Raw genomic sequence first — 26,409 nt, forward strand, 5'->3', positions numbered from 1 at the left:
TTATTGTTGTTTTCCACACCAAATGTACATTTAGATCCATACTTTTGAATGGGCATGAATTACTTTTTACTTGAAATCTGGGCCATGCGGCTTCCATTGCCAAATAAAGTTTCTCTGTCTCTGTCTGTCTATCCCCCTCTCCCTTCCTCTCTCTCCGTCTCTCTCAAAGTAAGAATGACAAATGGGATTTGTTTCATTGACTATGCAAACAAAATATACTCATTTCACCTACATTAAGTCACAAAGCAGGCAATCAAAATTACCTTTGAAATATTGTTAAAACGGTCCGGAACATTTGTATACCCGTGCTGTTATACTCATGGTGAAATTTTAAAATGAATACGCTACATATGTACATGATCCCCAAAATGTCAGAATAAATTATCCCCTGTGAAATATAACCCCAAAGCTAAAAAAATAAAGTTAATTAGTTATTATTGCTTTAAAACTCGTGGCGATTTATGAATATGTTACCTAAAATGTTGGGCTGCGCACGTACAATCTCCAAAACAAGCCCGCAAGTTCGTCAGTAAATACGCTCATTTGAACTCGGTGACACCCGCTATGTAAACAAACGCACGTGCATATTTGAATCTCTCCATGACATTATATTCACTCAAAGCTACACACGAAGCAACACAGTTCTGTTAGCTACGTCTTTAAATAGGACGATATATAGTACGTATTTCATGATTTTTAACAATGACATAATGCCATACAAGGGATTATTCTTATGAAAGCACCGCAATCATTGATTTACACATATTTTATTATTTGAAGGAAAGGATTGTGCACAAGTTGTCCAACTTAATGACGTAATCTTCCAATATTTACAACAAATGTATTTACATGAGAAAGAGAGAAGATATGCATGCGAGGTCTTGTGTTTGAGAAAATAACTGATTAGGATGAACAGGGGACTCGTTGATTGATGTAATGATGAAAATGTTTGAAGATATTAAAATTTTCTTCAGTTGAGACGTCTGAATTGTCATGTAATATAAGGCATATATTTAGTAAACATCTGTTTAGTAAAATATCAGTTTTGTTAGCTAAGTTTCTCTTTTTGTTTCATAACGGGAACAATCCAAGAAATAATGATATACATATTCACACATACACCCACAATAACATGATGGAAGTGTAATAATGTTTACAGATAATGCCATAATTCTATACAAGTCGCAGTTGAGCGTACTTACATTGTATCTTAACCTTGTGTGTAAAATATTTAGTTTACACCACATGAAAAGTATGATACGCACTATTGCAAATTGTGTTAAGATTTCTTTTAAATGACGAAATGGAATCACAGTTTCAGAAGTTGACTGGAGATTGTTTCATAGTTGACGGAAAAAATGAAGAGGTTGAATATTTTAGTCTTGTATCGGGCACAGTAAAATTTTCAGTATTAGGTAAGTCATAATGAGTTCTTTTTCCTACAAGTGGTAACAATTCATTTAAGAAGGACGGGGCGATATTACGTTTAATCTTATAAAACAAGCTAAATTTACGCTTCTTTCTTCTCTCTGATAACAAGTCCCATCCAGTCTCATAGTAACTCTACTCGGTGTGTATTTGGGTAGGCCGGTTACTATACGCGCTGCCTCAAGCTGTAGTCTTTCTGACTTGTTCGAATCTTCAGTCAGACATCCATGTCATACCTAAAATGCATAGTTTACTCAAAATATGGTCTTATAAACACCGTGCAAATTCTTCACAACGTTTTCCTATTCAATATGTATTTAAATTTTCTTAAGGCACCAATCATTTTAGAGGTTTGTTCCACAATATTTTCGATGTAGTAAGACCAACTGCCATTTGAAGAAGAAGTCAATCCCAAATGTTTGTGAAAGTCTACAGTAGCTATACCTCCATCAAGATGTAATTTAGTAGGTTGGCCACTATGTTGTAACGAAAATATCATTTTTCAATTTTGTCGGGGTCATATTTAATCAGCCATTCCTTCGCCCAACTACTCAATAAGGTCAAATTATCATTCATGTCCTTTTTTTCCATTGGATGTTTTTCTTTTGAAATAGCTCCAAGCGCCTATCATCAGCAAAATGTCTGGTTAGACAATAGAATTTATCAGCTTTTTCATTGACGTAAACAATGAACAAGAAAGGACCGAGTACTGAACCTTGTGGAATGCCATACTAGGAAATATTTTTATCAAAGCACCGCAATCATTACGTGTGTGCTGATTGGTTTGTCGTTGATTCGCACATAACATGTTTCGACATGAGACGAGACTTCTTGGAAGTTACGGAAATGAGCGAGTGGAAATGAATGCCTGGAACCAGCCGTATCACAAGTGATCTCTCTCATGACTGTACTTGTAACATCTGACATGTACCATATATAGTCACATTTCCTTGACTGGTAGATGTGCCGACTGAAGGGTAGATATGTAGGTAGGGAGACTGACACGTAGATGTACACGTAGAAGGACTGATGGGTAGATGTGTAAGTAGCGAGACTTACGAGTAGATGTGAAGGCTAGCAGACTGACTTGTAGATGTGCAGGTAAGGACACTGACGGGTAGACGTACACGCAGGAGAACTGACGGGTAGATATGAAAGTAGCGAGACTGATGGGTAGATGTACAGGTAGACGTGGTGAGTAGATGTGTGAGGGAGACTTTCGAGTAGATGTGTAGGTATGGAGACTGACGGGTAGATTTACACGTACACATAGGAGGACTGTCAGGTAGATGTGCAGGTAGGGAGACTGGCGGGTAGATGTACGGGTAGGGAGCCTGACGGTTAGATGTGCAGATAAGGAGACTGACGGGCAGCTTGGGAGACTGACGCCTTATGTATAATACCTGTAATAGAACAATGCATTCTTCCTCTTAAACTACCTCGCTATTTACGAGAGTACAATTTCAGGTGCATAACAGGACTGGGCAACAACAGAAATGCAGCGATATTTCTCACTGATATCGAGACCTTGCACGGTTGTTACCGCTTTTGTTTCACCTGGGTTATTTCAGTCCCGTGGTTTTTGATTAGTGTCGGGCTTATTTTGTTGTGCTATCGGGAAGTGTACATCGATATGCGAACATTTTCATGTGACTATTTATGTTTCAATGTCCGTAACGAGAACAAATGCACTAATTTTGCATTAAACATTAAAAAATGATCTCCATCTATATCACTCACTGTGACTGAATGCTTTGCATTGTCCCCCAAAAGTGTTTAATCCATTTCGAAAATGTGTTTGCCCATAATAAGGAAGAAAATAAAATTGAATATAAATATGAAAACTGTGCATGTAAACATGATACACATTGCTGGCGTATGTTTCCTTTTCACAAACAGTGGATAAATGTCTCAACGCTGTAGTCATCTACATGTACTATACGGAATTTGGTAAGGATACATACACAAATCATCCAACAAATGTACTGTTGTACTTCGCCGCCTCTGGAAGAATGCATTTGCTTTGTAAATCTGATAAGTAACTGTCTTGCGAAGTATGTTTTCCTACCATGAGAAGACGTGCTACGTTTCTGAAGTTACTATAATGACAACATGTACATACATACATACATACATACATACATACATACATACATACATACATACATACATACATACATACATACATACATACATACATACATACATACATACATACATACATACATACTGGTGCTCCATAAAATGACGCTATTGCTATATTGCTTGTATATGCAAAGTGGGCCGATGGCCGTATGTACTTCTGAATAAGCAAATATTCAATCAGTCTTTGTGTCCCACACAGTCTATATTTCATAGATAAATCAAGACACTGTCTACATTTCACAGATTAATCAAGACACTTTCTGCATTCCACAGATTAATAAGGACACAGTAAACATTTAACAGATTAATCAAGACACTGTCTACAGTTCACTGATTCCCCAAGACACAGTCTACATTTCACAAATTAATCAAGACACTGTCTATATTTCACAGATTGATCAAAACACTCTACATTTCACAGGTAAATCAAGACACTTTCTACACTTCATAGATTAATCAAACCACTGTCTACATTTTACAGATTCGTCAAGACACTGCTTACATTTCACAGATTAATCAAGACACTGTCTACATTTCACAGATCTGGAAGAAGTTGGAAGAATCTGTCTCCGTGTCCGACAACGGGGTATAGGTACGTGTGTGCATGTCAAGGTCGGCTCTGAATCACCATGAGAGTTAAACCCAGAAGATCTCCAGTGTTTCCAGTGACAATATAAAACACCCCTCAAAGTTATAGCTCCGCCCACTGAATATTGTAGTACTGCGTTCCAAGGTTCGACACTTCAGGAGTATTTGACAAAGGCTCAGCCACTATGGCTTTTTGTTCACCGTTTAAATCAATTTGGGTTTGCTTTGCTATAATTCTTTCTATCAGTATAATCATGAACGTTCTCTATTTCTTCCAAGAAGATATCAAAATTGCGGACGTCGTCTCGAAATATCTCCGTTTCGCACGTGACAACAAAACCACATTTGAAACATGTGCAAATGCACCTTCTCCACGAATACAGTCGGTTACTCAAAGTTGGCAGCCAGTTGGAAATAGGAGCGACGTCTTCGTTTTTTCAGCATATTTCAACAAAGAAAAGAAGGCCGTGCAGATCGTTGGGATAGCCCTTCTTAATGTAAAGGTGGACTGTATTTGCACCTTCACAACGTCAGCAACAGCAGCAGATGAAGATAGAAAACCAGTGCAAGGTCTGCTGGAAATAGTACCTGAACACCACTCTAGAAGGTAAACAATCATTTGTATTTTGTATCTGTGTATACATTCTCGCTCATTTACCCCTAGTTGCAAGAATATGGAGTTTGTTAGTTGTCGCTTTTATGCAGAAAAGGAAAAAAACATGATTGGGACCATTTGGTTTGCATAATCAAAACAGAACTTGTGTTATTGAAAAAGTTTGTTTCTGTAAACAAAAGATGTCGCCCTCCTGCTGCACAAGAAAACGATTGTTCAAAAGATAGTATGTGCACCGTTTCACAAATCGGCCCCAATGGTACGACGTTGCGATCACATCAGCCCTAACATGGCTTTGGGCAAAAGGACCTGGCTGTTGTTATCATCCCTTATGACGCGATTGTCTTTAATAATTGTTTTATCCCGTATTTCCTTGAAAAATATTCTGGGGCTATAACCCTATCTGAGGTGAACGGAATAACTCAAGTCATCCTTTCCTTAACCTTTCCAATCTCCGGTGACGGTGTGCATATCTCAGTGTTCATTCTGATAGAAAATTATTAGAACACATGGTCCTCTTATAAAGTAGTGAACGGGACACTAGTAACACATTCTAACCCATTAATGACTGTAGTTGGATGAGAGTTTCCAAATATTCTGTATCTTGTTTGGCTTTGTTGTTAAATGCTATCAGTTAAGGTGCATACTGCGTAATTGACCCCTCTTGTTGACTGGTGAAGTGGGCGAGTGCGACGAGATCAAGTCAGCCAAAACATGTCTTTACATATCTATTTCATGATTACAGTATCATGTGCAACCCATATCAGAACATCGATCATACAGGTGTCACGCTTTCTGCTGACTGGAACAACTTGATATAATAACAGTCCAGATTTTTTATACCAACTCATTCAACTGAATACATAAATATTAGTCAAAATGTATACATTAATATAATCTAATCAGTTGAATATTGCAACACTACACTCCTTCTTATCCTTGCAAAGATGTCCTGCAGCGTGCTCTATTTTGAGGCGTGCTCTGACAAACGGAGTTCTGGAAATCGTGGAAATATCAAAATTAGGCTCGGCCGCTAGAAATGTTTGACGGTCTGGTACGGATTTGATATTTGATCAATCAAACTGTACGTTACATAAATACACTTAATATGCACGAAGAACACATATCAGGTTTGACCAGCTAGCCAGATGAATTATGCATCATTGTACGATGTCTTCCAACAGTGGCAGTCTGAGACGTCTTAGTTAACGACATGCTGCATAAGACTCGACATAAAATATGTAAATATGATTTTATCAAAGTTTAAAATTAAAATTAAAATCAAAATTTTACTTGTAATACCATTTCCTTATGAAACAAGAAACATTATAACCAGAGTTGTTTATAGGGTCTCTTTTCACTTTCATACGAGAAAATTGGGATCTGCTGAAAATCAGATTATTGTCTGAAATATGGTTAATGAGACTGATGTTTCGATTTGTAAACACCATCACGTCTGATAAAATTTAATAACCATCAAATAGTATGTCATATTTACAATAATTTGATACAGACATAATTATTTAAATCATCGAATAATGAGGTTACTATTGGATGATAAAAGGGACATTGTCGGCTTGTCGCCCTCACAAGAGAAAGGTTGTTACATCTATTTTCGGTTTTGTAAAGGGCGTGCACTATTCTAGTCAATCAAATCATTTCCATTCAGTCAAACTAGGCACGATAAGTCCCAAGACATGACTAAGTAACCTGCAACATGTCCAGATTGATGAAATAACGTCTTTGACATTGATCAAACGCAAATCAACGCAAACATGTTTGATTTTTTTATGTTTTTTTCCCTACATTATATTTGTAAGTAACCTGCTGATAGATTCCTTCAAATAAACGTCTATCTGTTCTCGCAATAATCTTTAAACAAAATTTATTAGGCCTTGAAAAAGAGATAAGACAATAGTTTTCCAAAATTCATTTTTCCTCCCAAAATAAATAATGCCCAAAATCTTCAAGGCTTCCCGTTTTGAATTTGCAAAAAAATGATAAAAAATGTCAGATCATGAATGATCCCATACTTATTTTACTAATGTGATCTATATGGCGGCCATTTTCCTTGTGTCATTATGTCAATTGACTTCCGTAGGCCTAACCATTAAAGGCAGACCAGACATGTATCGATGGAAAATTATCAGCTATGAATTTCACACCATTTGATGTAATGATTAATGAGAATTGGAGGATTTAACCCCATCCACCCCCCACCTAACCCCACTCGCCCCCAAACATGACAGAAACATGAGCGAGGTCTCTCGATCTTTGTTTGATAAGGATATGAGCCACAATCATGCTAAATTTCATTCTTGTAACACAAAGTGCACAGTTCGTCACTTATCCGCTGGACTACAGTGCATGCAGATATGGAAAAGTCATATCTGGCATTCATTCTGCATACATATGGCAAAATTCCGCCAGGTGCTATATATTATTTACAGACCCCCGCTGGAATGGTGCTGAGTGCAGTCAGGGAACTATTCACTGGTTTCAAAATTTCGTTTGAGACCTGTAAATTGAGCTTCTGAAATAGTTTTTCGTCGGGATATTCTAACAACACCGGTATACAGCATCCGCCGTCTCGTATTAAGACCACGCCCGTATCGATACGCTACCATCATTGTCATGGACACCATAACAACTTCTTCTGATAATGAAAACACAATAGTTGTTTATACAGTTGACGCAGGTATTACTGTCGCGTTTACGAGGAGCATAAATTCCGCCATCTGCCGTATTTCCCCATATCTTGCAAGTAACATCTACACATTCAACGTCACAGAAGGTAACTTTACCATCTGGTTGTTTTGTTCACTCAAAACACTTCGTCACAAGTTGGTTGAGCATCGGTCGTCTCGATTAATGGTGGAAATCTTTACTATTATGCATACTCCCTAACTCCACGTCCACTTCATCCCCAACATTCTGCCTTCCTATAGTACAGATGAGCCCGTGACCCGCATCCTAATTGTGTAAACTGATGTTCCGGCTGTTGATCATTGGATTGTCTGGTTCAGACTCGATTATTTACAGGCCGTCGCAATATAATCCGTCCGGAAAATTGCTGATTGAGGCGTAAAACTAAACTCACTCACTCACTAATTACAGATTCTGTGTTTATTACAAAAACATTTTGCCTGCGGTGTGTTGATATTCTGACTAGCCATTATTACAAACTATAGTTATAACTTTAGTTATAGATGATTTTAAGGATTGACTGTGTACTTCAATGCAACGAAAGAAATACACAGTCAATCCTTATAATTAAATTCAGCAACAAATACTATACCCTTTCAACAATATTTTCTTTAAACATAATCACATTCATCGAAACAGATGTCATTGTTACCACCGATTAACATTTTCGGTGTAAGAATTCGGTAATGGCGTGATATGAATCAGGTGACTCATTTACATAAAATGACACGCCAACCAAACCATTAGCCAATCAGCATACAGCACCCCCAAACCGCCGTCAGTCAACTAAGCTAACATCGGTCGGCGAATCAGGGTGGAACAACGCGTCCCGGTATCGGCAAAGTTTTAAGTTCAAATGTTTGAATTACTACCTGCGAACTGAAAGAGACAGTAGGAAAATTGAGAATTGGAAATGAAGCCCGATGATATGAAGTTAGTGGAACTTAGATTGTAGTATTTGCGCAAGTAGAAAGAGGGTGTGATGTGACTGGGATTGCGATGCCATGAACTGATGTTCCAACGTGCGCATGCTCCTGTCGAGGCGTTGCAACGTTATTAACGTTCACGGATAATTTTGAGTTGTTTGTTTATGTTAATCACAATGTATCACTTCAATGTTTACCCAACGGTCATTAAGGTACCCGAGTGCAAGGGAATTCCCTCGCTGTGTAAAGGTATTCCCCGACATTCCTCAGGTCCGAAAGTAGTCCGGTTCGGTGGGCGTGGCTTATTTTTTTCAGATTCATTGGGAAATGAACTCAAAAGAAATGTTCCCAGTTAACCAATCAGATTGCCACAATTTTAATGAACACAATAAAAATTTAATTATATTTGGATGAGTACAACTGATTTTAGTATCCACGCGTCACTGGCCAGCTCGGTGTCAGTATACTGTGTCTGAGTAGGGTATCCATGTTACTTTTGTCAGCTCGGAGTCAGTATACTGTGTCTGAGTGGAGTTTCATGTTACATTTGCCAACTCGGAGTCAGTATACTGTGTCTGAGTGAGGTATTCGTGTTGCATTTGTCAGCTCGGAGTCAGTATGCTGTCTGAGTGGGGTAGTCATGTTTGCCAGCTCGGTGACAGTATACTGTGTCAGTGTGGGGTATCCATGCTATACTTGTAAACTCGGTGTCAGTCTGTTGTGTCTGAGTGGTGCATCCGTGTTATGCTTGTAACAACATATTGTGTCTGAGTGGTGTATCCATGTTGCATACTGTATGAAAACTAGCATGTACTAACCTATTTATCATGTACAGAGGTTTGCGTGGATGTGCATCTCCCATAGATGAGATCATATTCAGTCTCACCGACGCGATCGTGATCCGACAGCAACAAAGGCAGGTACTCTAAATGAGCATTCTGAGGTCAGGTATATGATATTTTTCTTCAAATGTGATACAGAAAGCATGGACGTCTTTTGCCTTTGGAAATTGTTCACTATCAAAGGGTCTGTTATAATTCTAGTAATACTAACAGCACTAACGTACTTTGTTGATGATCCAGTTTGTCTTTTCGCCTCAACTTCTTTTCCAGCACATTTCAACTTTTGCCTCCATATAATGGTGTTCTAATATTCTGCTATAAATATGTCTGATGCAGTTGAATATATAAATCTGTTCTGGCATTTTTATTACACCCAAAAGGAATAATTTGGATTACCCTGTTTTTGGTGCTAGTTCGTTAAATGATTATATATTTCTGTGCAATACCAGAAGTACCCAGAAGAATCTCAAGACAGTAGTATCGTGTCTTTAACATACTCGGGTGTTGTATTTATGCTCATCTGGTGTTATTAAAATCACTATTACAGTCCTACATTTTTGTAGGTTTTCTTTCGAACCCGTTTTCCATAAATGACCCGAATGACCTGGGTTTTATTGCTTTGATCCAGGTACTCAGCTTCTATCATAACCTGTTCAGTGGGCAATGCATCTCATCCACAAACAGTAACTTTGCGATTTCAAAACAATCTTGGAAGGAATACAACATTGGCCGTCAACTACCCTTCCAGAGAGAAGGTCCAGTTCACCATATGTTTCCCCGCAGTTCACTCAAATTATATGAACAAAGAGGAACTTGTGCAGACCATATCCTTGAACAGAATCCTGGGAGCCGAACTGTTCGTTCTCTACAATCACTCTATCTCACCCACCTTACAGAGGGCCATCAACTTCTTTGTCCAGAGCCACGTCCTTGAGGTGATCCAATGGAGAGTCCCTGTATCCCAAATCCACTACATTGCACAGCTCGCCGCTATCCACGACTGTTTCTACAGGCACAGATACACATCTAAGTACATCATCTTCCAGGACCTTGATGAGTATATTATCCCAAAGCAATCTATGGGGTGGAACTCGATGATGAGGACATTGGTTAGGGACCATCCTCTGACAGGGACGTTCATTTTCAGGCACACCTTTTTCCCCCGTTATTGGCCTGACACGTTTTTGAATTCTTCTGACGATAAAAGTATAAAAGAACATAAACTATACGTATTGACAAAGGTCGTGCGACACGCTGAAATCATGGGATGGAACAAGAGGTCAAAATTTATTGTCCTTCCAAGCAGGGTGAGGATTCTTGGGATACACCATGTTCCGGTGCATGAACCTGGGTTTCAAGACACGCTAGTCAATCAGTCCCACGGACTTCTACATCATTATCGGGTAACATCACCAGACACTGCTCAGCGAGTTAAGGACACGTCCGTGAGAAGGTTCACTGATCGATTAGTGGCTATGGCAGCCTCTGTGTGGAACTGCATAGGGCTGTCATAGATTCATACCAGTAGTGAGTGAGTTGGGTTTTACGCCAGGTCCATCAAGAGAGGGGTTACACTTGACCGCTGTCCTGACGTGCAAGATCCATCTGTAACAAGTTGTGTCCCTTACATGTATCAGGAGCTGACGATTACTGATTCCAAGATCTTGCCCTTGAGTGATATTGTTTGAATATTGTTTGATTGTCATCATTAACTACATGCTCCACCTTATATGCTTGAGCTTGATTTTTGTATGTCTGGGATATGTCTATGAGGTTCTCACATCACGGAAAAGTTGTGGATCTTTTGATTCGTGTGTTGAAGTAGTGGTATAGTTTGTTATAAAAAATGAAAATAATAAAGTAAAATTTAAATAATCAAAATGAATGAATTGGAGACCCATTATATTCAGACTTACAATATTGTTATATATGTAATCAAAATGAATGAATTGGAGGCCAAAGGCATCACGGAAATAAATAACCTCTGAAATATCAGTTCAAATCTGTTAAATTTGACGTAAATGTGTGAACTGCACAGCGAAGAGAACAAGACCACTCTGCATTGCCATGAGAGAGTCTAGACTTACTCCATTTAGAGAGGGCGGTGGGGTAGCCTAGTGGTTAAAGCGTTCGCTCGTCACGCCGAAGACCCAGGTTCGATTCTCCACATGGGTACAGTGTGTGAAGCCGATTTTCTGGTATCTCCCGCCGTGATATTGCTGGAATATTGCTAAAAGCGGCGTAAAACCAAACTCACTCACTCACTCACTCATTTAGAGCTTTACAAGTGCAGAAGGGATAACCAGAAGGGATAGTGATGCGGTTCGGGACTATGAGACAGACTAGCACGACAGCTGTCATGTATCAATACTATAGGGTTAGAGGATGCCCTAGAATTGTACAATCTTCGGAAATCGTTCAGCATTGTTTGGAATGTCAGCAAACGGATACAAAACTCAATGCATGTCTCCAGCGGTACTGTGAATGTAAACAAACAGAAGTGTTACGCTATGGAAGGAATCATTACATTGATATATCAAGTGGCTTGTAAATCAATGTAATGTGTTATGATGCATATCTAACGATAGTTAAAAGAAATATTGTCCACTGGAGTTTAATGCTGCTGCACTGTACGTGTCGAGCAGCTGTGAGGACAGGCCCGATGGCACCTGGACCTTCACCTAGACCTGGACCTGAACCTGGACCTGAACCTGGACCTGAACCTGGACCTGAACCTAGACCTGAACCTGGACCTGAACCTGGACCTGAACCTAGACCTGGACCTGAACCTGGACCTGGACCTGAACCTAGACCTGGACCTGGACCTGGACCTGGACCTGAACCTGAACCTGGACCTGGACCTGAACCTAGACCTGGACCTGGACCTGAACCTGGACCTGAACCTGAACCTAGACCTGGACCTGAACCTGGACCTGAACCTAGACCTGAACCTGGACCTGAACCTAGACCTGGACCTGAACCTAGACCTGGACCTGAACCTGGACCTGAACCTAGACCTGGACCTGAACCTGAACCTGGACCTAGACCTGGACCTGGACCTGAACCTAGACCTGGACCTGAACCTGGACCTGAACCTAGACCTGGACCTGAACCTGGACCTGGACCTGAACCTGGACCTGGACCTGAACCTGAACCTGAACCTGGACCTGAACCTGGACCTGGACCTGGACCTGGACCTGGACCTGGACCTAGACCTGGACCTGGACCTGGACCTGGACCTGAACCTGGACCTGAACCTGGACCTGAACCTAGACCTGGACCTGGACCTGAACCTGGACCTGAACCTAGACCTGGACCTGAACCTAGACCTGGACCTGGACCTGAACCTGGACCTGGACCTGAACCTAGACCTGGACCTGAACCTGGACCTGAACCTAGACCTGAACCTAGACCTGGACCTGAACCTGGACCTGAATCTAGACCTGAACCTGGACCTGAACCTGAACCTAGACCTGGACCTGAACCTGGACCTGAACCTGGACCTGGACCTGAACCTGGACCTGAACCTGGACCTGGACCTGGACCTGAACCTGAACCTGAACCTGAACCTGAACCTGGACCTGGACCTGAACCTGGACCTGGACCTGAACCTGGACCTGGACCTAATCTAACACATTATGCATTAGCTGTTAGAACAAGCCCGTTACTGAATGTCCAACTTGGTGAGTGAATATCTGTCTAATATGTCCATCTGTAGACAAGAGTAGTTATTGGGTTATCAAAACAATAGCATGGATTTGGGATTCACAATCCGATTCACTCTTGTGATCACTCTGTACCATCTGTAGTTTCTTTCTTACAGAAAGTTAGGACATGGCTGACGATTGTTTTCCTCGACTCTGTGATGTCAATCGGCGACCATGTCCAGACTGTTGGGTCATGCTGACACTCAACTGACAAAGGTGCACACCTTCACAATAACACACCCAACCAGCTGTCACGCGATCACGCAATATAATAGCATCCACTTGGTCAGGTCTAGCTGAACAACCTGTATGTACGCTGACACGCGTCATTAAGTTCGCTCACGTTACCACTATGAGGTCCGCATTGTTTGTGGTGTTGGCAACTCTTGTGAGGTGGACCCTGTGAGGGATCCTCTATTGGAGGACAGCCAATTACAACACACTAACCAATTCGTAATTCCTTAAAGGACGCATGCAACCCAAACATCAATCATAATTAAAACACAGTTATCACTTATTCATAATATGTAAAATGCATTGCTGATTGTGAAAAAAACAAATTAACAATATTATAAACGTGTAATCGCCAATTAAAAGTGCAATATTCTGTACTTGGATTTTACTTCCCTCGAAACGAAGCAGACGCGATACTGAACCCAGTCAGAGCCGTTGGGAATGCACTCAAGCCAGTCTTTCAATTGCCGATATGCTTAGCCGGGTCTTCTTTATAGCTTATAAACCCGTTAGGTGTTAATTTCAAATTGCATGTGGTCGATGATTGACGTTATGCACTGCATGTTGTCGTGGCAGACATGTAGGTGTCAATAAACCAGACTTTTCTCTGTGACAGACTCTCTGTCTGCTTATAACAATCAACATATTTTTTTATGTAACGAGTAGGTAATTTACTTGTTTGTGTACACAACCAAGATTGGACTATTGTTCACGACCTCATACTCCGTGCAGGCATACTGTTTCAAGCTCTGCAAACCACGCTACGCACGCGTTATGAGCGCAGCGCATCATAGCTGTTGAAACCACCTTTTCCCCAGCGCTGGTATCAGAATCTGCAAAGTTGCATGTGACGTTTAAGTCTGTTCAGCTCGCGCGTCAGTATTGTAATTTTTTTCTGATAAAAGATGTACTGCATGTGACCCATCCCTCTCACCGTGACATGTGCTGCATGTGACCCTTCCCTCTCACCGTGACATGTACTGCATGTGACCCTTCCCTCTCACCGTGACATGTGCTGCATGTGACCCTTCCCCCTCACCATGTCTGAACACTGCTATTTCTCCATCCGCACAACCTTTGCTGTAATAAGGCCATACATAAACGTTAAAGTTGTCCAGTTTTCTTTCACTGACGCAAAAGTGTACGATAATAAACGGTGACATATCAAATTATATATTCTGTGGGACATGAGCGGAAACATTGCGTTTATCGTGTAGAGAATATGACCGGATAATACAGGTGAGTGGGTTCGTCTAGTATGGCATACATATATGTTGTATCTCCGTGCCTCTTGGGAAGTAGGTGTTGACTGTCCTGTTTTAACTGACGATCCATAAACTCAAATGGCGAGTCAGTTAATATCACACAAGAAAGTGATGTCGCATTGCTGTAAAGTTCCCTGTCGGAGAGGTCATTCTCACGAGATATATATTCCCGTGTGTGGAGCAGGCCACTGACTATTTTGATTTCGAGAAAGCTTTTGATGATGCTGGACGCATTGGTTTATGGAAAGTCACTAGCATAAGGTTTTGATGGCAGGTAAATTAGAATTGTTGTTAACACATACAGTGGCAGCCATTCATGTGTGTGTTCAAATGGTACTTACTCAGCACTTTCCCAGTTTTATTGGTGTCCGCCATGGAGAAAAGCTCTCCCCAGTGCTATTCTGACCGGTTTTGAACGATTTGGAATGGTTTTTAATTTCTCAAAATTGCCTCAGTCTTTCTTAAGTCACTCGACTGACTATTAAATATGTCCATAGTTTTATTCGTGCTTCTTTATAGGCCGACGACAGTATTATTAACCTTCAACCACCAATTTTGCATTTTTGTTTGACGCATTTACCCTGGATAACATGAAGCAAGCCACAAATGTTAGTTTTCAGCAGTACAAAAAGAGATATGAATAAACAGATACTAATAAATGGTACACTCACTGAATATTCAAAGAATATGTTAAGCATCTTGGAATCCAGCGGACTAACGAACGCTACCGAGGTCGCGACGCAGCCGAAATATTTCTCTCGTCCTTACAACACTAAGAAATAACGATGTAACGACAGCTTTATCCAACTATCACTATAAATACTAGTGCCTGAATACAAATTCTGTCATTTTTTTTCTACTCATTGAATTTTTTTACTACTCTTTTAGAGTCGTGTTAAAGTATTTTATTAATGATTCTAGATTTATCAAAATAAAACGAATACATGGCAGTGCAGAACAGGGTAGCTTTAATGGCAGTGCAGAATAGAGAGGCTTGAATGGCAGTGCAGAATAGAGAGGCTTTAATGGCAGTGCAGAAAAGAGTGGTTTTAATGGCAGTGCGGAATAGAGTGGCTTTAATGGCAGTGCGGAATAGAGCGGATTTAATGGCAGTGCAGAACAGGGTAGCTTTAATGGCAGTGCAGAATAGAGAGGCTTGAATGGCAGTGCAGAAAAGAGTGGTTTTAATGGCAGTGCGGAATAGAGTGGCTTTAATGGCAGTGCGGAATAGAGCGGATTTAATGGCAGTGCAGAACAGGGTAGCTTTAATGGCAGTGCAGAATAGAGAGGCTTGAATGGCGGTGCAGAATAGAGAGGCTTGAATGGCAGTGCAGAAAAGAGTGGTTTTAATGGCAGTGCGGAATAGAGTGGCTTTAATGGCTGTGCGGAACAGAGCGGCTTTAATGGCAGTGCAGAACAGAGTAGCTTTAATGGCAGTGCAGAATAGAGTGGTTTTAATGGTAGTGCGGAACAGAGCGGCTTTAACTGCAGTGCAGAATAGAGTGGCTTTAATGGCAGCGCAAAATTGAGTGACAGTACAAATGTAATGACAGTACAAAGAGTGTTATATACATACATTGATGATAGTAATAAAGGCCACGATGATATAATCCACCAAGTGGCCATGCTTTCAATGTAGGTCCAACCTTAGAACCATGGGTGGTGAATGTCCTTACTTAGCTACAGGGTTTTATGTGATATATAGTATGAGAAGCAAGGTGAGATAAAAGATGTCTATATGAATGACTTCCAGGAGTTGCTATTCTGGAGCATTCTGTGACTAGTCGTGAGAGCATTTCCTCTGCTCTAGAAGCTCATAGACAACTCCCAATCCGAGTCTAAATATAGTAACTAGCCCACCAATGCCCTCTACTGACTCTTAACCTAAACAATGATACAGAAATGCAACACTGTTCCACGGTGACTGCCAGCCACACAACATCAACGGAGACGTATCCCTCTTGCAAGAGGACTCAGAATGATTCTACCATCAACGCTATTGTTGTGTAAGGGTCCCACAACACGTAGTGCCCTCTCGAGCATTCAGCTCAGTGGGAACTAAACGAAACCGAGACCTTCAATAAAGGCATACAATATTAATGGATACTCTCTGTCAGCAGAATACTGTTATGACGTTATGGGTTTTGCTGGAATGCCGGAGAGAGATAATGCCATTTTTCACACTTGATGTGCACGTACCAGTGACATTATTCCCGATAGGAGACACGGTCGTAATTTGAGGGATGGTCTCATGGCCCCGTCATCTGTGAGCAGCCTTGGCGCGTTGCCCGTATTCTGTCCACGTCGTAAACATTTCGTCTGAAGCCACTTCATTCATTCTGTGTCAAATAACAACCACAAAACAGGAAGGTGTGGAAATGACCGCCAAAAGTGTGTGTCTTTAGTTTCACGCCGTACTCAGCAATATTCCATCTATATGGAGGCGGTCTATAAATAATCGAGTCTGGACGACACAATCCAGTGATCAACAGCATGAGCATCGATCTGTGCAACTGGCAAGCAATGACATGTGTCAACCAAGTCAGCGAGCTTGACCATCCGAACCCGTTAGTCGCCTCTGACTGGCCAGATATGCATGTGGCTGGAGTTTTGAACGGGTGGGGAAATGACGTAAGATTAGCCACAGTGGGAATTGACCTACTGGGGATATTTGTTATTACACTTGAGCCATAATTTGTTTGAACAAAATGTTCAGTCAGACAGATTACTGAAATTTGTGTTACCGTGAGATACAGATACACTGACATGATGTCATTTCAATGCATGAAGTTCATTTCTGGTGTACCCACCAGGATATTGCACATCTATTGATATAGTAGTAATGAAAACTATTCATATAGTAGAATTGAAAGCGTTCATGTATCTGTACTTTACATAAAACATTTGTAATGATCAGATTACCATGTAATGATTAGACCATGATTGGATCGCCTTTGTTTTCAATACTGGTTCAATATAATATCAATCCACAAGTGTTAGAAAATTCACATGCCACGTGCACCTGCCATCTCCAAATTTGAACGTGAAAACAGCATTTCAGGCGGACAGACAAACACTTTTTAGTCATACATTTAGGCCAAGGTTCATATTACAACATTTTGATAAGTTCGTTAATGTTGGTCGTATCCTTCCTCTTGTAAATTTACCAGATTCAATATTTCAGCTCATATGTCTCTTATCTTCAGGAATTCTTCATACAAGACCTTTGCTGTACATAACAACACACTTCTGTCACTACTTGTCGATTCTAACAAAGGTATCCATGGGAGGGCTATTTTTTAATCTATGGTGAAAATCTTGAATTTATATTCTTACTTCCATTTTATTTGAATACAAATGCGTTTAACGAACTTCGGTCATTACGAATTAATATTCCGTCACTCACAGCAAATGAGAAGACTTCCCAGCACGCACAAAACAGGGCGGTGAGACAAAGAAACTCGTGACTGACAGGGTCTTCGCCACCATGACATTAATTCTAAAGAAATATAAAATGACCTTTCATTGCGTAAACGTTGATGGAGGACAAATCAGACACAATCAGTCCTGATTTTTGGCAATTATTGTTTGTTGTATAACGTCGCACTCAGCAATATTCCAGCTATATGGACTGAATATAATCGACACTGGACCAGACATCCCAGTGGTCAACAGCATGAGCATCGATCTACACAACATGACAAAGACATTACAGACATTTCAGCCCTATCAAAAATTAACATGATGTAATGAATTCTGGTTGTGGAGTAAATCTTATTTCATGATTTTGTCAGTCCTAATAATACTCAGACTAATATCACTAATGTTATTAGCAGAGTTAAACAATTTCGTTCAACACATATAAGACCTAAAAGGCACATATACTGGATTCAGAACAAGGCAACTGGTCATTACGCTCATTACACTTCATCATAATTACTCAGTGTACACATCTTGTCGTACATCAACTTACAAACATCGCCAATATCAAAGTATGTCCAATGCTAGTGTATTGCAAACGTCTACAACTCAAAGCATATGCGATATGCTGTGTCACGTATATTGTGGATACTAAACGACCTTCCGTGTAATACCATTTTTATTAAACGAGTTAATTATTTGGTATCAAACGAGCGAAAGCGAGTTTGATACTAAATCTTTAACGAGTTTAATAAAAATAATATTTCACGGAAGGGAGTTTAGTATTCTGTTTATTACTCGCCAACATAAATTGACAGAAATTGCCGCGAAATTCCCTACACGGTGACCACTCTCAGCTTTCCGAGTCAAGCAAGGGTTAGTAAAATTGCGACATCGGCATTACCATTGTGACGTCACAACTTTGACCCATTTTGACGTCATACGTCAAGCGGTATTACACTAGTGTAATATTGCCGTAAAAATATTGCACTGCAGTGTCTTCAACGGGCGAGTAATAAATAACGTTATAAAAGTATGGGCTATTGCATTTATTACATTGCACTGATAAAATGCAAATGAAGCCACGGAGGAACGAAAATTGTATAGATATCAAAACATCGTTGTAATCTCCTCTAAAAGCAGATCCGATCGTATAATTGTGACTACATATCATGAATATGTGTTTGACGCCGTCCAACAATAATTACAGCGTTTATGAATCATTATGGAAAAAACGATGATACCCGGCGTTCGCGATGAGACAGGCGCATTCTTCCCCACGTCGTCACGTCATCAACATATGCAACCTGATAGAACTCGGGAACGTGTGGTACAGGTCAAAATAAGAAATTGCATCGGACATACTTTTTGTCATCGATTCATCAGATTTTGAAATTGCCTCCATACCTTGACGTCTTTACCGAGGCCTTGAACGTTATAGCCTTGGCTGAACAAGTTCTCAGCAAGAGTTGTAAGAACATGCTCGATTGTAGCATGGAGTTGTTGTGAGGTTCCAGTTCCGGACTCTGCAGAACCCATTTGGACTTCACGAAGGGAAAAACAATAAACAATTCTGGACTATTAAAGAATTTAAACGTCTCCAACAGCTCTTGCTGATTGGGTGGATCTACTGGCAGCAAAGGTCCACAGAAACGACTAGGGGTGTATAGTTCTTGATATTACTTCGAAAGATATGGCCAAACCAGAAGCAGACCCTGCCTTATCAGACAAAGGCCACGTGTTCTTGAACTTGAAATTTGCAACATGTGAATTGATGCCGTAAATTTTGGTAATATTCTCAGAAAAAAAGTCAATGTCCCATAATGTGCCAACAATATAATTTTCCTATATGAACATGTTGTTCAGTTATAGGAGTATGTGGCAGAATCTGAACCGATCACGATGTAAATTCCACCTCATGTAGTGCCAAGACTCAAGGTTTTGATACATATCCACAAGGCATGTAATAGAGGTGGCTGTTCCATTGCTGGCAATAACAACCTTCTCCAACTATTAAAACATATCGTGAGCAGCCAACAACAACTTCATAATAATTATGGATTCTGTCGAATCAAATGCCTCAAATGGATCCTTTAGAATGTCCTCCAGATCTGGTTAGTCCGGAATAAACCCATTCTGTCCCAGCCAGATGTTATCTAGAGTCACGTTGCATGAGTCTGGTACTGAGTAATCCCCAAACCGACAAATTTGTGTACAAAGATATTTCTCACTGACTTATCAATGTCAACAGGTATTTTCAGTTTTCTGTACACAATTTTGGTGACCATAATAAAAATATGACAGAAATTTGGAAATATTGTTTGAATACTAACCATTTCTCTGGAACCGGTTATATCAATTTCCAAGACATGTATTCCCGGTCGATCACCAGCGGAATTATGGACGAAAATCAGCCCGTACAGAGAAATAGGAACAAAATTATGGGATGAAAACATTTCCCCCTTGCTACTCTGATTTAGCCACCACCATTCAGTAACAGATAACTTTTAACATATGAAAAAGTTAAATGAAACACAGTTAACTATATGTAGTTATTATCTATTTAATATTTAGCAGACGAAAAGTCAACTTTACCCATTATAACAACACCGCATATTCCTTCGAATGATAAGACTGCAATTTCAGGCATAAGATACTGATATTCCACGCTAACTTTTAGTTAAGACGAAGACAAATAGATGATTGGGGCATTGACAAGCAATTTAGATATTCAACAATTTTGTTAAAAAAAACCCCCAAAAATGTCATTTGCTTCGTGAAATGGATCGGTGGTCCTAAACATATTTGCTCAGCATATTGTGTTGATTCAATTCGTTGGGATTGTACCTGTTCCCAAATCGAGTGTGCTATAACAATTCATGCGTGAAACGCACGGAGGAAATGAACTTATCAGACAACCTGTCTCCCTCTTGTTTCAAGTGGATCGTTCTGTGGGGCGTTCCCAAGTATGCAAATTGGGGTCATTTGTCAGGTCGTGGATCATCTTATATGTGTTTACCAGTAACATCATTACATAAAGTGTCTGATCAAGAAACTTCGAATATTTAAAATATAAAATAATGCCACATGTAGAAACAATGTGTTAACCGAGGAAGAAAATCTGTCTAGCCATTCATCGGTGCTATCCATGTTTGCCTGGACTCCCTAAAGACGGATGTCCAATCCTCTTTTGTACTGGATGACTCACAAAACCCCATACGAAGAGAGATATGTCGCTGAGCCCAGCAAATGTACCACAAACTCCCATCTCAAAAATTATCCTTAATATTAATATCAAGGAAAGTTTTTTTATTTCTAGATTCCCAGAAAGTATTTGAGACAAACGGAATTAATACCATGTCGATTGTTTAAAAATCTCAAAGGATTTGATGTTTTATGATCTAAGAAAACAGACCGAGTTGATCGACCATCGTTTTAATAAAACTGATGCTCTTAAACGTCTTTAAAATACTCCCATACACCGTCTGAGACGAATTCCACACCTCTTTGATAAAGCCAATGATATCATGTACGTCATTGAATTTTCTTGTTCGGTTCGTCTGTGCAACGTTTCTCGGGAGAAGTCCTATTCGCTGTCTGGGCCACATGTAGATTGGGACAAGGGCCTTGAGCTGATGATGAGCTTTAACAGCCTGACTGTACAAGGATCACCCGAACCTTTCCTGCTGTATTTTTAATCTTAAATCATAATACTCGTAACACAACGATTAGGTTCACAGGATTCCCTAGGAGAAAGATGAAGATACCATGGCCCTTATCGTCACATTTGTGCAGCTAGAACATGGTAGCGACGACGCAGAGTGCAGGATTGAAATTGCACATAGACTTTGGGAGACAAACCGGAAACAAAATGCGTCCTGTTATTGTTAAATGTTATTCTCGACTCCAGAAATCACAGAAATGATGCACACAGCGTGTAGAACAATTCCATTGAAGTCTTCACTAAGGGTGGTGTCCTCATAGATCTCTTACAGCCACACAACATCTCCTAGTGGGTCTCAGAACATTAGTAACACACCCCGAGGAAGTCGCCGACATTGCTCAACAGGGTGACGTAGGTGATCTGCCGACACCAAATTTGTCCAGTTCACGGACGCAGACTTGACCGTGACTTTCACCTCGCCTGCTTTACGCTCAGGCCGTGCCGTCGTCAAATCTCAGTGTGAATCGATTGCCATCACTAAAGAAAACCAGATTCCAGTGTCTTTGATCATCGCTAAAGACAACCAGATATGTGTCCTGTGGCCCACACCTGTCGATTGCAGCTATGAAGAGAGGTTCAAATTCTTCCATTTGGGGGTCTGCGGTCGCAAATGCAAGCAATTTCTAACAGTTTGTGCAGGCTTCCTTCCACCAAGCCCCCTGAACGTCCCTGAAAGAATGGGCCGTCAGCAACCCAAGTTTGCCATAAAAGACGACTATGTTTGTCATAAGAGGCGACTAAAGGGATCGGGTGACCAGACTTGCTGACTTGGTTCACACATGTCATCGGTTCCCAAATTGTCGATGTTCATGTTGTTGATCACTGGATTGTCTGGTCCAGACTCGATTATTTACAGACCGCCTTCACATAGCTGAAATATTGCTGGGTGTTGCGTAAAGCTAAACTCACTCACTCCTTCTAACAAACATCTCCCTACTAATCTGTACCGAAGATGACGGTCTTGGGCAGTCGGCAACAGTTCCGGTTTGATGCACTCTCAAACTAAGGAAAAACATCAGTCTGGTCAGAAACGATGGCGCAGTACGAGGTTTCTGACATAGAGGAGGACGACTGTGTTGAGAAGCTCATCCGTTCGATGAAGAAGGCGTCATGGTATCGGGTGGCATTTGTGACAAGAGATCAACAAGACTGGGTATCATCCGAGGAAATCTGAATGCCCAGCGATACAGAGATAGTGTCTTGAGACATTTTGTGATGCCTTAACCCGACAGTCTTTACGATGAGAAATTTTGCAACACAAATCCTCACACCACCAGGTGTGTTCCAGAAAAACTACACAGTGTGTCATCAACATTTTGCCTTGACCAGCGCTTTCTCCAGACATGCAAACCACTGAACATCCCTAGGATAATTTTGATCTTCAGCTGAGACAACGTGTACCATCTCCGACAGAAACCTGAACAGACTTTCCTGGACTTATGGACCAGGATTCCTGATGACGTCATCTACCGACTGGCATGTATCATGGTCAGGGTGATCAACCTCGCTACTGATGACGTCTTCCTTGACTCCTGTCTTATCATCTGACTCATTATGCACTTCTTGAATGGACACTGATTTGTGTAATTTTTAATTTTGACCCTTTGACTCTTTCTTCATGAAATGCGACAAATACAAGACCAGCGTAATATTTTCAGGAAAATTAATGGAAAATGATTAGTTTTCTTTGTGTTAAATAACAATCACAAATCTCACATACGTCGTTGTGTCTATTTTTTGGGTCAACCCATCACAGTAAACATTTTCTGTTTTGATTTTCAGGTATAGCGCTATGGTCATCCGATGTCCGGTCCCTGAGCACATTTGGCCAGTTACAGTCAATGTAACTGTTAGAAATGCGACAGCGTCTCTGAATATAACTTACGCTTCTTCAGAAAGATACAACTTTTCCGTGTGTGTTCCGGCTTTATTCGGTCCTTTCAAAAACCCAAAGTCCATTATTGAAATGGTGGAGCTGGATCTGCTACTTGGGGCAGACAGATTTGTATTTTACAATGAATCTATCACCCCTTTGGTAAATACTGTCTTAGAACACTACACGAAAAAGGGAATTGTGAAAATCATACCGTGGAATTTACCTGTACGTAATATCCACTATCATGGGCAGTTAGCTTCAATACAAGATTGCCTTTATGCCAATAAAGGGAAAAGCAAATTTCTCATTTTGAAAGATTTAGACGAATTTGTTGTTCCACACAAACATGAGAACTGGCATGAGCTCTTGCAGAGTGTAAATGACAGCAAACACACTAACGCCAGTGCTTACCTTTTTCGGAATGCCTTCTTTAACCTTGACTTTGGTGTAGACGTAAACGGATACGAGAGAAAGTCAGACTCTCAATTGCTGCATCTGGTAAGTATGCTATATGTGTGGCGTGACAAGTCATTTCTTCCCGCCAGACAGAGAAGCAAGATGATCGTTCTTCCTGACAGAGTTGAAATATTAGGGATTCATTTTATCTGGAAGTCAGTCCAAGGATTCAAAGAAGTCACCATTGAACCCAACGTTGCGTTTCTACACCATTACCGAAAGTGGAAAACCAAAACTAAGGTTAAGGACGGATTTATGCGAAAATATGCTGATCGTCTGATACAGAACGTTAACAGAACACTCTCATTGATTGGATTGAGTAACACAACGGGCATCTGAACATCCGCACATTTCTTGACTAATGTCGCCTTTAGCACAATTCCAGCAATATTAGGATTGGGGACACCCACGCCGGAATCCAAACATTACCTTCGGCGTGACGAGCAAACGCTTTAACCACTGGGCTACCCCATCACACCAGTTCACGATGCATTCAGAACGTTACCGTTTCTGCACTTGTTGATGGATAACAGCTTCTTGTAACGAGGTCTCTTCTTGCTGCTTTCTGTCCGTTCAGTTCCGCAGGTGGATACAACATGTGAAGCGTCTGGTATCCCCCAGCAGCGTAAAACTAAAGTCGCTCACACTGGCTACTTCAATGAAGGTACAATGTATGTCAGCCCTACACAGTTCCACATATAGGCTGCCACACCCACTAACTGACCAGTGAACAAATGTGTGAATCTCATTCCAGCTGTCCCCTTCGTGATCCTACGGGAACATTGCTAAAAGTGGCGTAAAACCCCACTCCCTCACTCTTGTTCATTCACCCTTTTCTTGGTGGAGGTGCAAGAGATTGCCTTGAAATGTGCTATCCAAATTATTTCATGTATGCATGTTCGTTATTTCCAGGGGTCCAGGCAAGACTTTGTTACCACTGTAACAAACACGACAATGAACATGCAATAGACCTAATAAGAAAACTTACAGACCTAAAAGGAACTTTTCCCGTGTATGAAACTGTTGGGAAGATTCGAGACTACCTGATGGAATAAAGTGGTCAAATGCTACATTGATATACTAAGCATTGTTGTTCACGACTGGTCACAAAGTGGGGGTGAGGTAGGGAGGGACAGGATCATGGGTTGAGGTACCTTCGATGTTGGTTTATGTTCCCTGAGCCTGATTTCGTACGATTGTCTTAAACGGAATCATAAAGTAAGATAATGATACTATTTGATATGCTGATGAAATAAAATTAAACGTTTTGTCAACTTTACAGATTGTTCTTTTAGATTCTCCAAATAAGAGTGAATCCAAACGTAAATAAACGTTTTATGCCAGTGTCTCATTGTGTGATTGTGGCTTGTAGATATCTCAATCTTGTATTACTGTCTAGGTCAAGTATCACTTCTCGTTTGATTACATATCTGATACGTTTCATTACGTCGGGATAAAACAGTGGCACGATCGACAATGGAATCCTAGAATGGGCATTGCTCTGCTCCCAGTCATAAATTCAATGGTATGGTAATATTTCAACTGGGTAATTTAATTTAATAACTATGGTTTGGATAAGCAGATTTCCATAAAAATAGTGGTTCCTGGCATGCTCTAATGATGATTCAATATTGTAAACAATAGTATAGCACATAGTAAGACCGAAGGACCTACTGAGAGTCGACGTCCTGAGAATAGCCCCCAGCAACACCATTGAAATTTTACGTGCTTTTTTTTCAATTTGCTGCTTGTAAATAGTGCCGATATCTTGCATTTTAAGTCCAGAAATTTTACTTGCTGGTTTGACAATTTTGGATAGTTCAAATCGATTTTGAACAGCTAGCAATGAACATTGAAAACCTAAATACTTTGGATAAAAGAGTTATAGAATAATGACAACATGGTTGTGTCAATCTTAAAATAACGAAGGCGACGTAAAAAGTATAACCGCTTTAGTCCTTTCTTGTATCAGTGATGAGTACTGCAGTTCCGGGTGAGCTTAAAATCTAACACTATGCTAAGATACTGATATTCCTCATCTCTACCCATGGTTTCGTTATTAATGATAATTGGAGACAACTCAGATTTACTTTTCCGAAAATCAACATTCAGATCTTTTGTTTTCCTGTAATGAAAATTTAATGAAATAGATATTACCCCAGTCACGAAATTTTGTGATTTCAGAGCGATAGTCATTCCCCGAGTGTTTCGTGAATCCATTTAAAGATTGTGCCAAACTACTGGTCACTGGTGTATAAAGTAAATAAAATCCGGGGAAAGAACATAACCTTGCAGGGCCCCAGCAGATACGAATGTCGTTGTTGAGTGTTATAAACGTTACAAAATGGGGTCTATTTATCACCACGTTAGTAGCACAATGAACCATGGATCAAAGAATGGCGGTTGTTCAAAGTTGGAAATAAAATGTTTTGAATTCATCTTGCTTTTTTTCTGCTTTTGATGAATTTCTCGCTCTGTC

The 26,409-nt window shown here is 40.4% G+C and overlaps 1 protein-coding gene and 1 pseudogene across 1 annotated transcript; both read left to right on the plus strand.

Annotated features, from left to right (window-relative positions):
* Window positions 1–4,319: 4,319 nt before the first annotated feature.
* On the plus strand, window positions 4,320–25,273 carry LOC137291838 (beta-1,4-galactosyltransferase galt-1-like). The gene is made up of 2 exons (XM_067823381.1): window positions 4,320–4,768; window positions 23,381–25,273. Exons 1-2 carry the CDS (start codon window positions 4,347–4,349, stop codon window positions 24,267–24,269), a joined length of 1,311 nt encoding a protein of 436 aa, XP_067679482.1. The 5' UTR covers window positions 4,320–4,346; the 3' UTR covers window positions 24,270–25,273.
* LOC137290415 (beta-1,4-galactosyltransferase galt-1-like) lies at window positions 9,848–10,762 on the plus strand (annotated as a pseudogene).
* Window positions 25,274–26,409: the final 1,136 nt, after the last annotated feature.

Source organism: Haliotis asinina, chromosome 7, assembly GCF_037392515.1.
Source record: "Haliotis asinina isolate JCU_RB_2024 chromosome 7, JCU_Hal_asi_v2, whole genome shotgun sequence".
Lineage (NCBI taxonomy): Eukaryota > Metazoa > Mollusca > Gastropoda > Lepetellida > Haliotidae > Haliotis > Haliotis asinina.

Bases quoted from the DNA above. Each gene is read 5' to 3' on its own strand.
- LOC137291838 (XM_067823381.1), top strand. From the start codon at position 4,347: ATGGCTTTTTGTTCACCGTTTAAATCAATTTGGGTTTGCTTTGCTATA. The intron at 4,769-23,380 runs GTAAACAATCAT...TTTGATTTTCAG, and splicing joins CCTGAACACCACTCTAGAAG to GTATAGCGCTATGGTCATCC.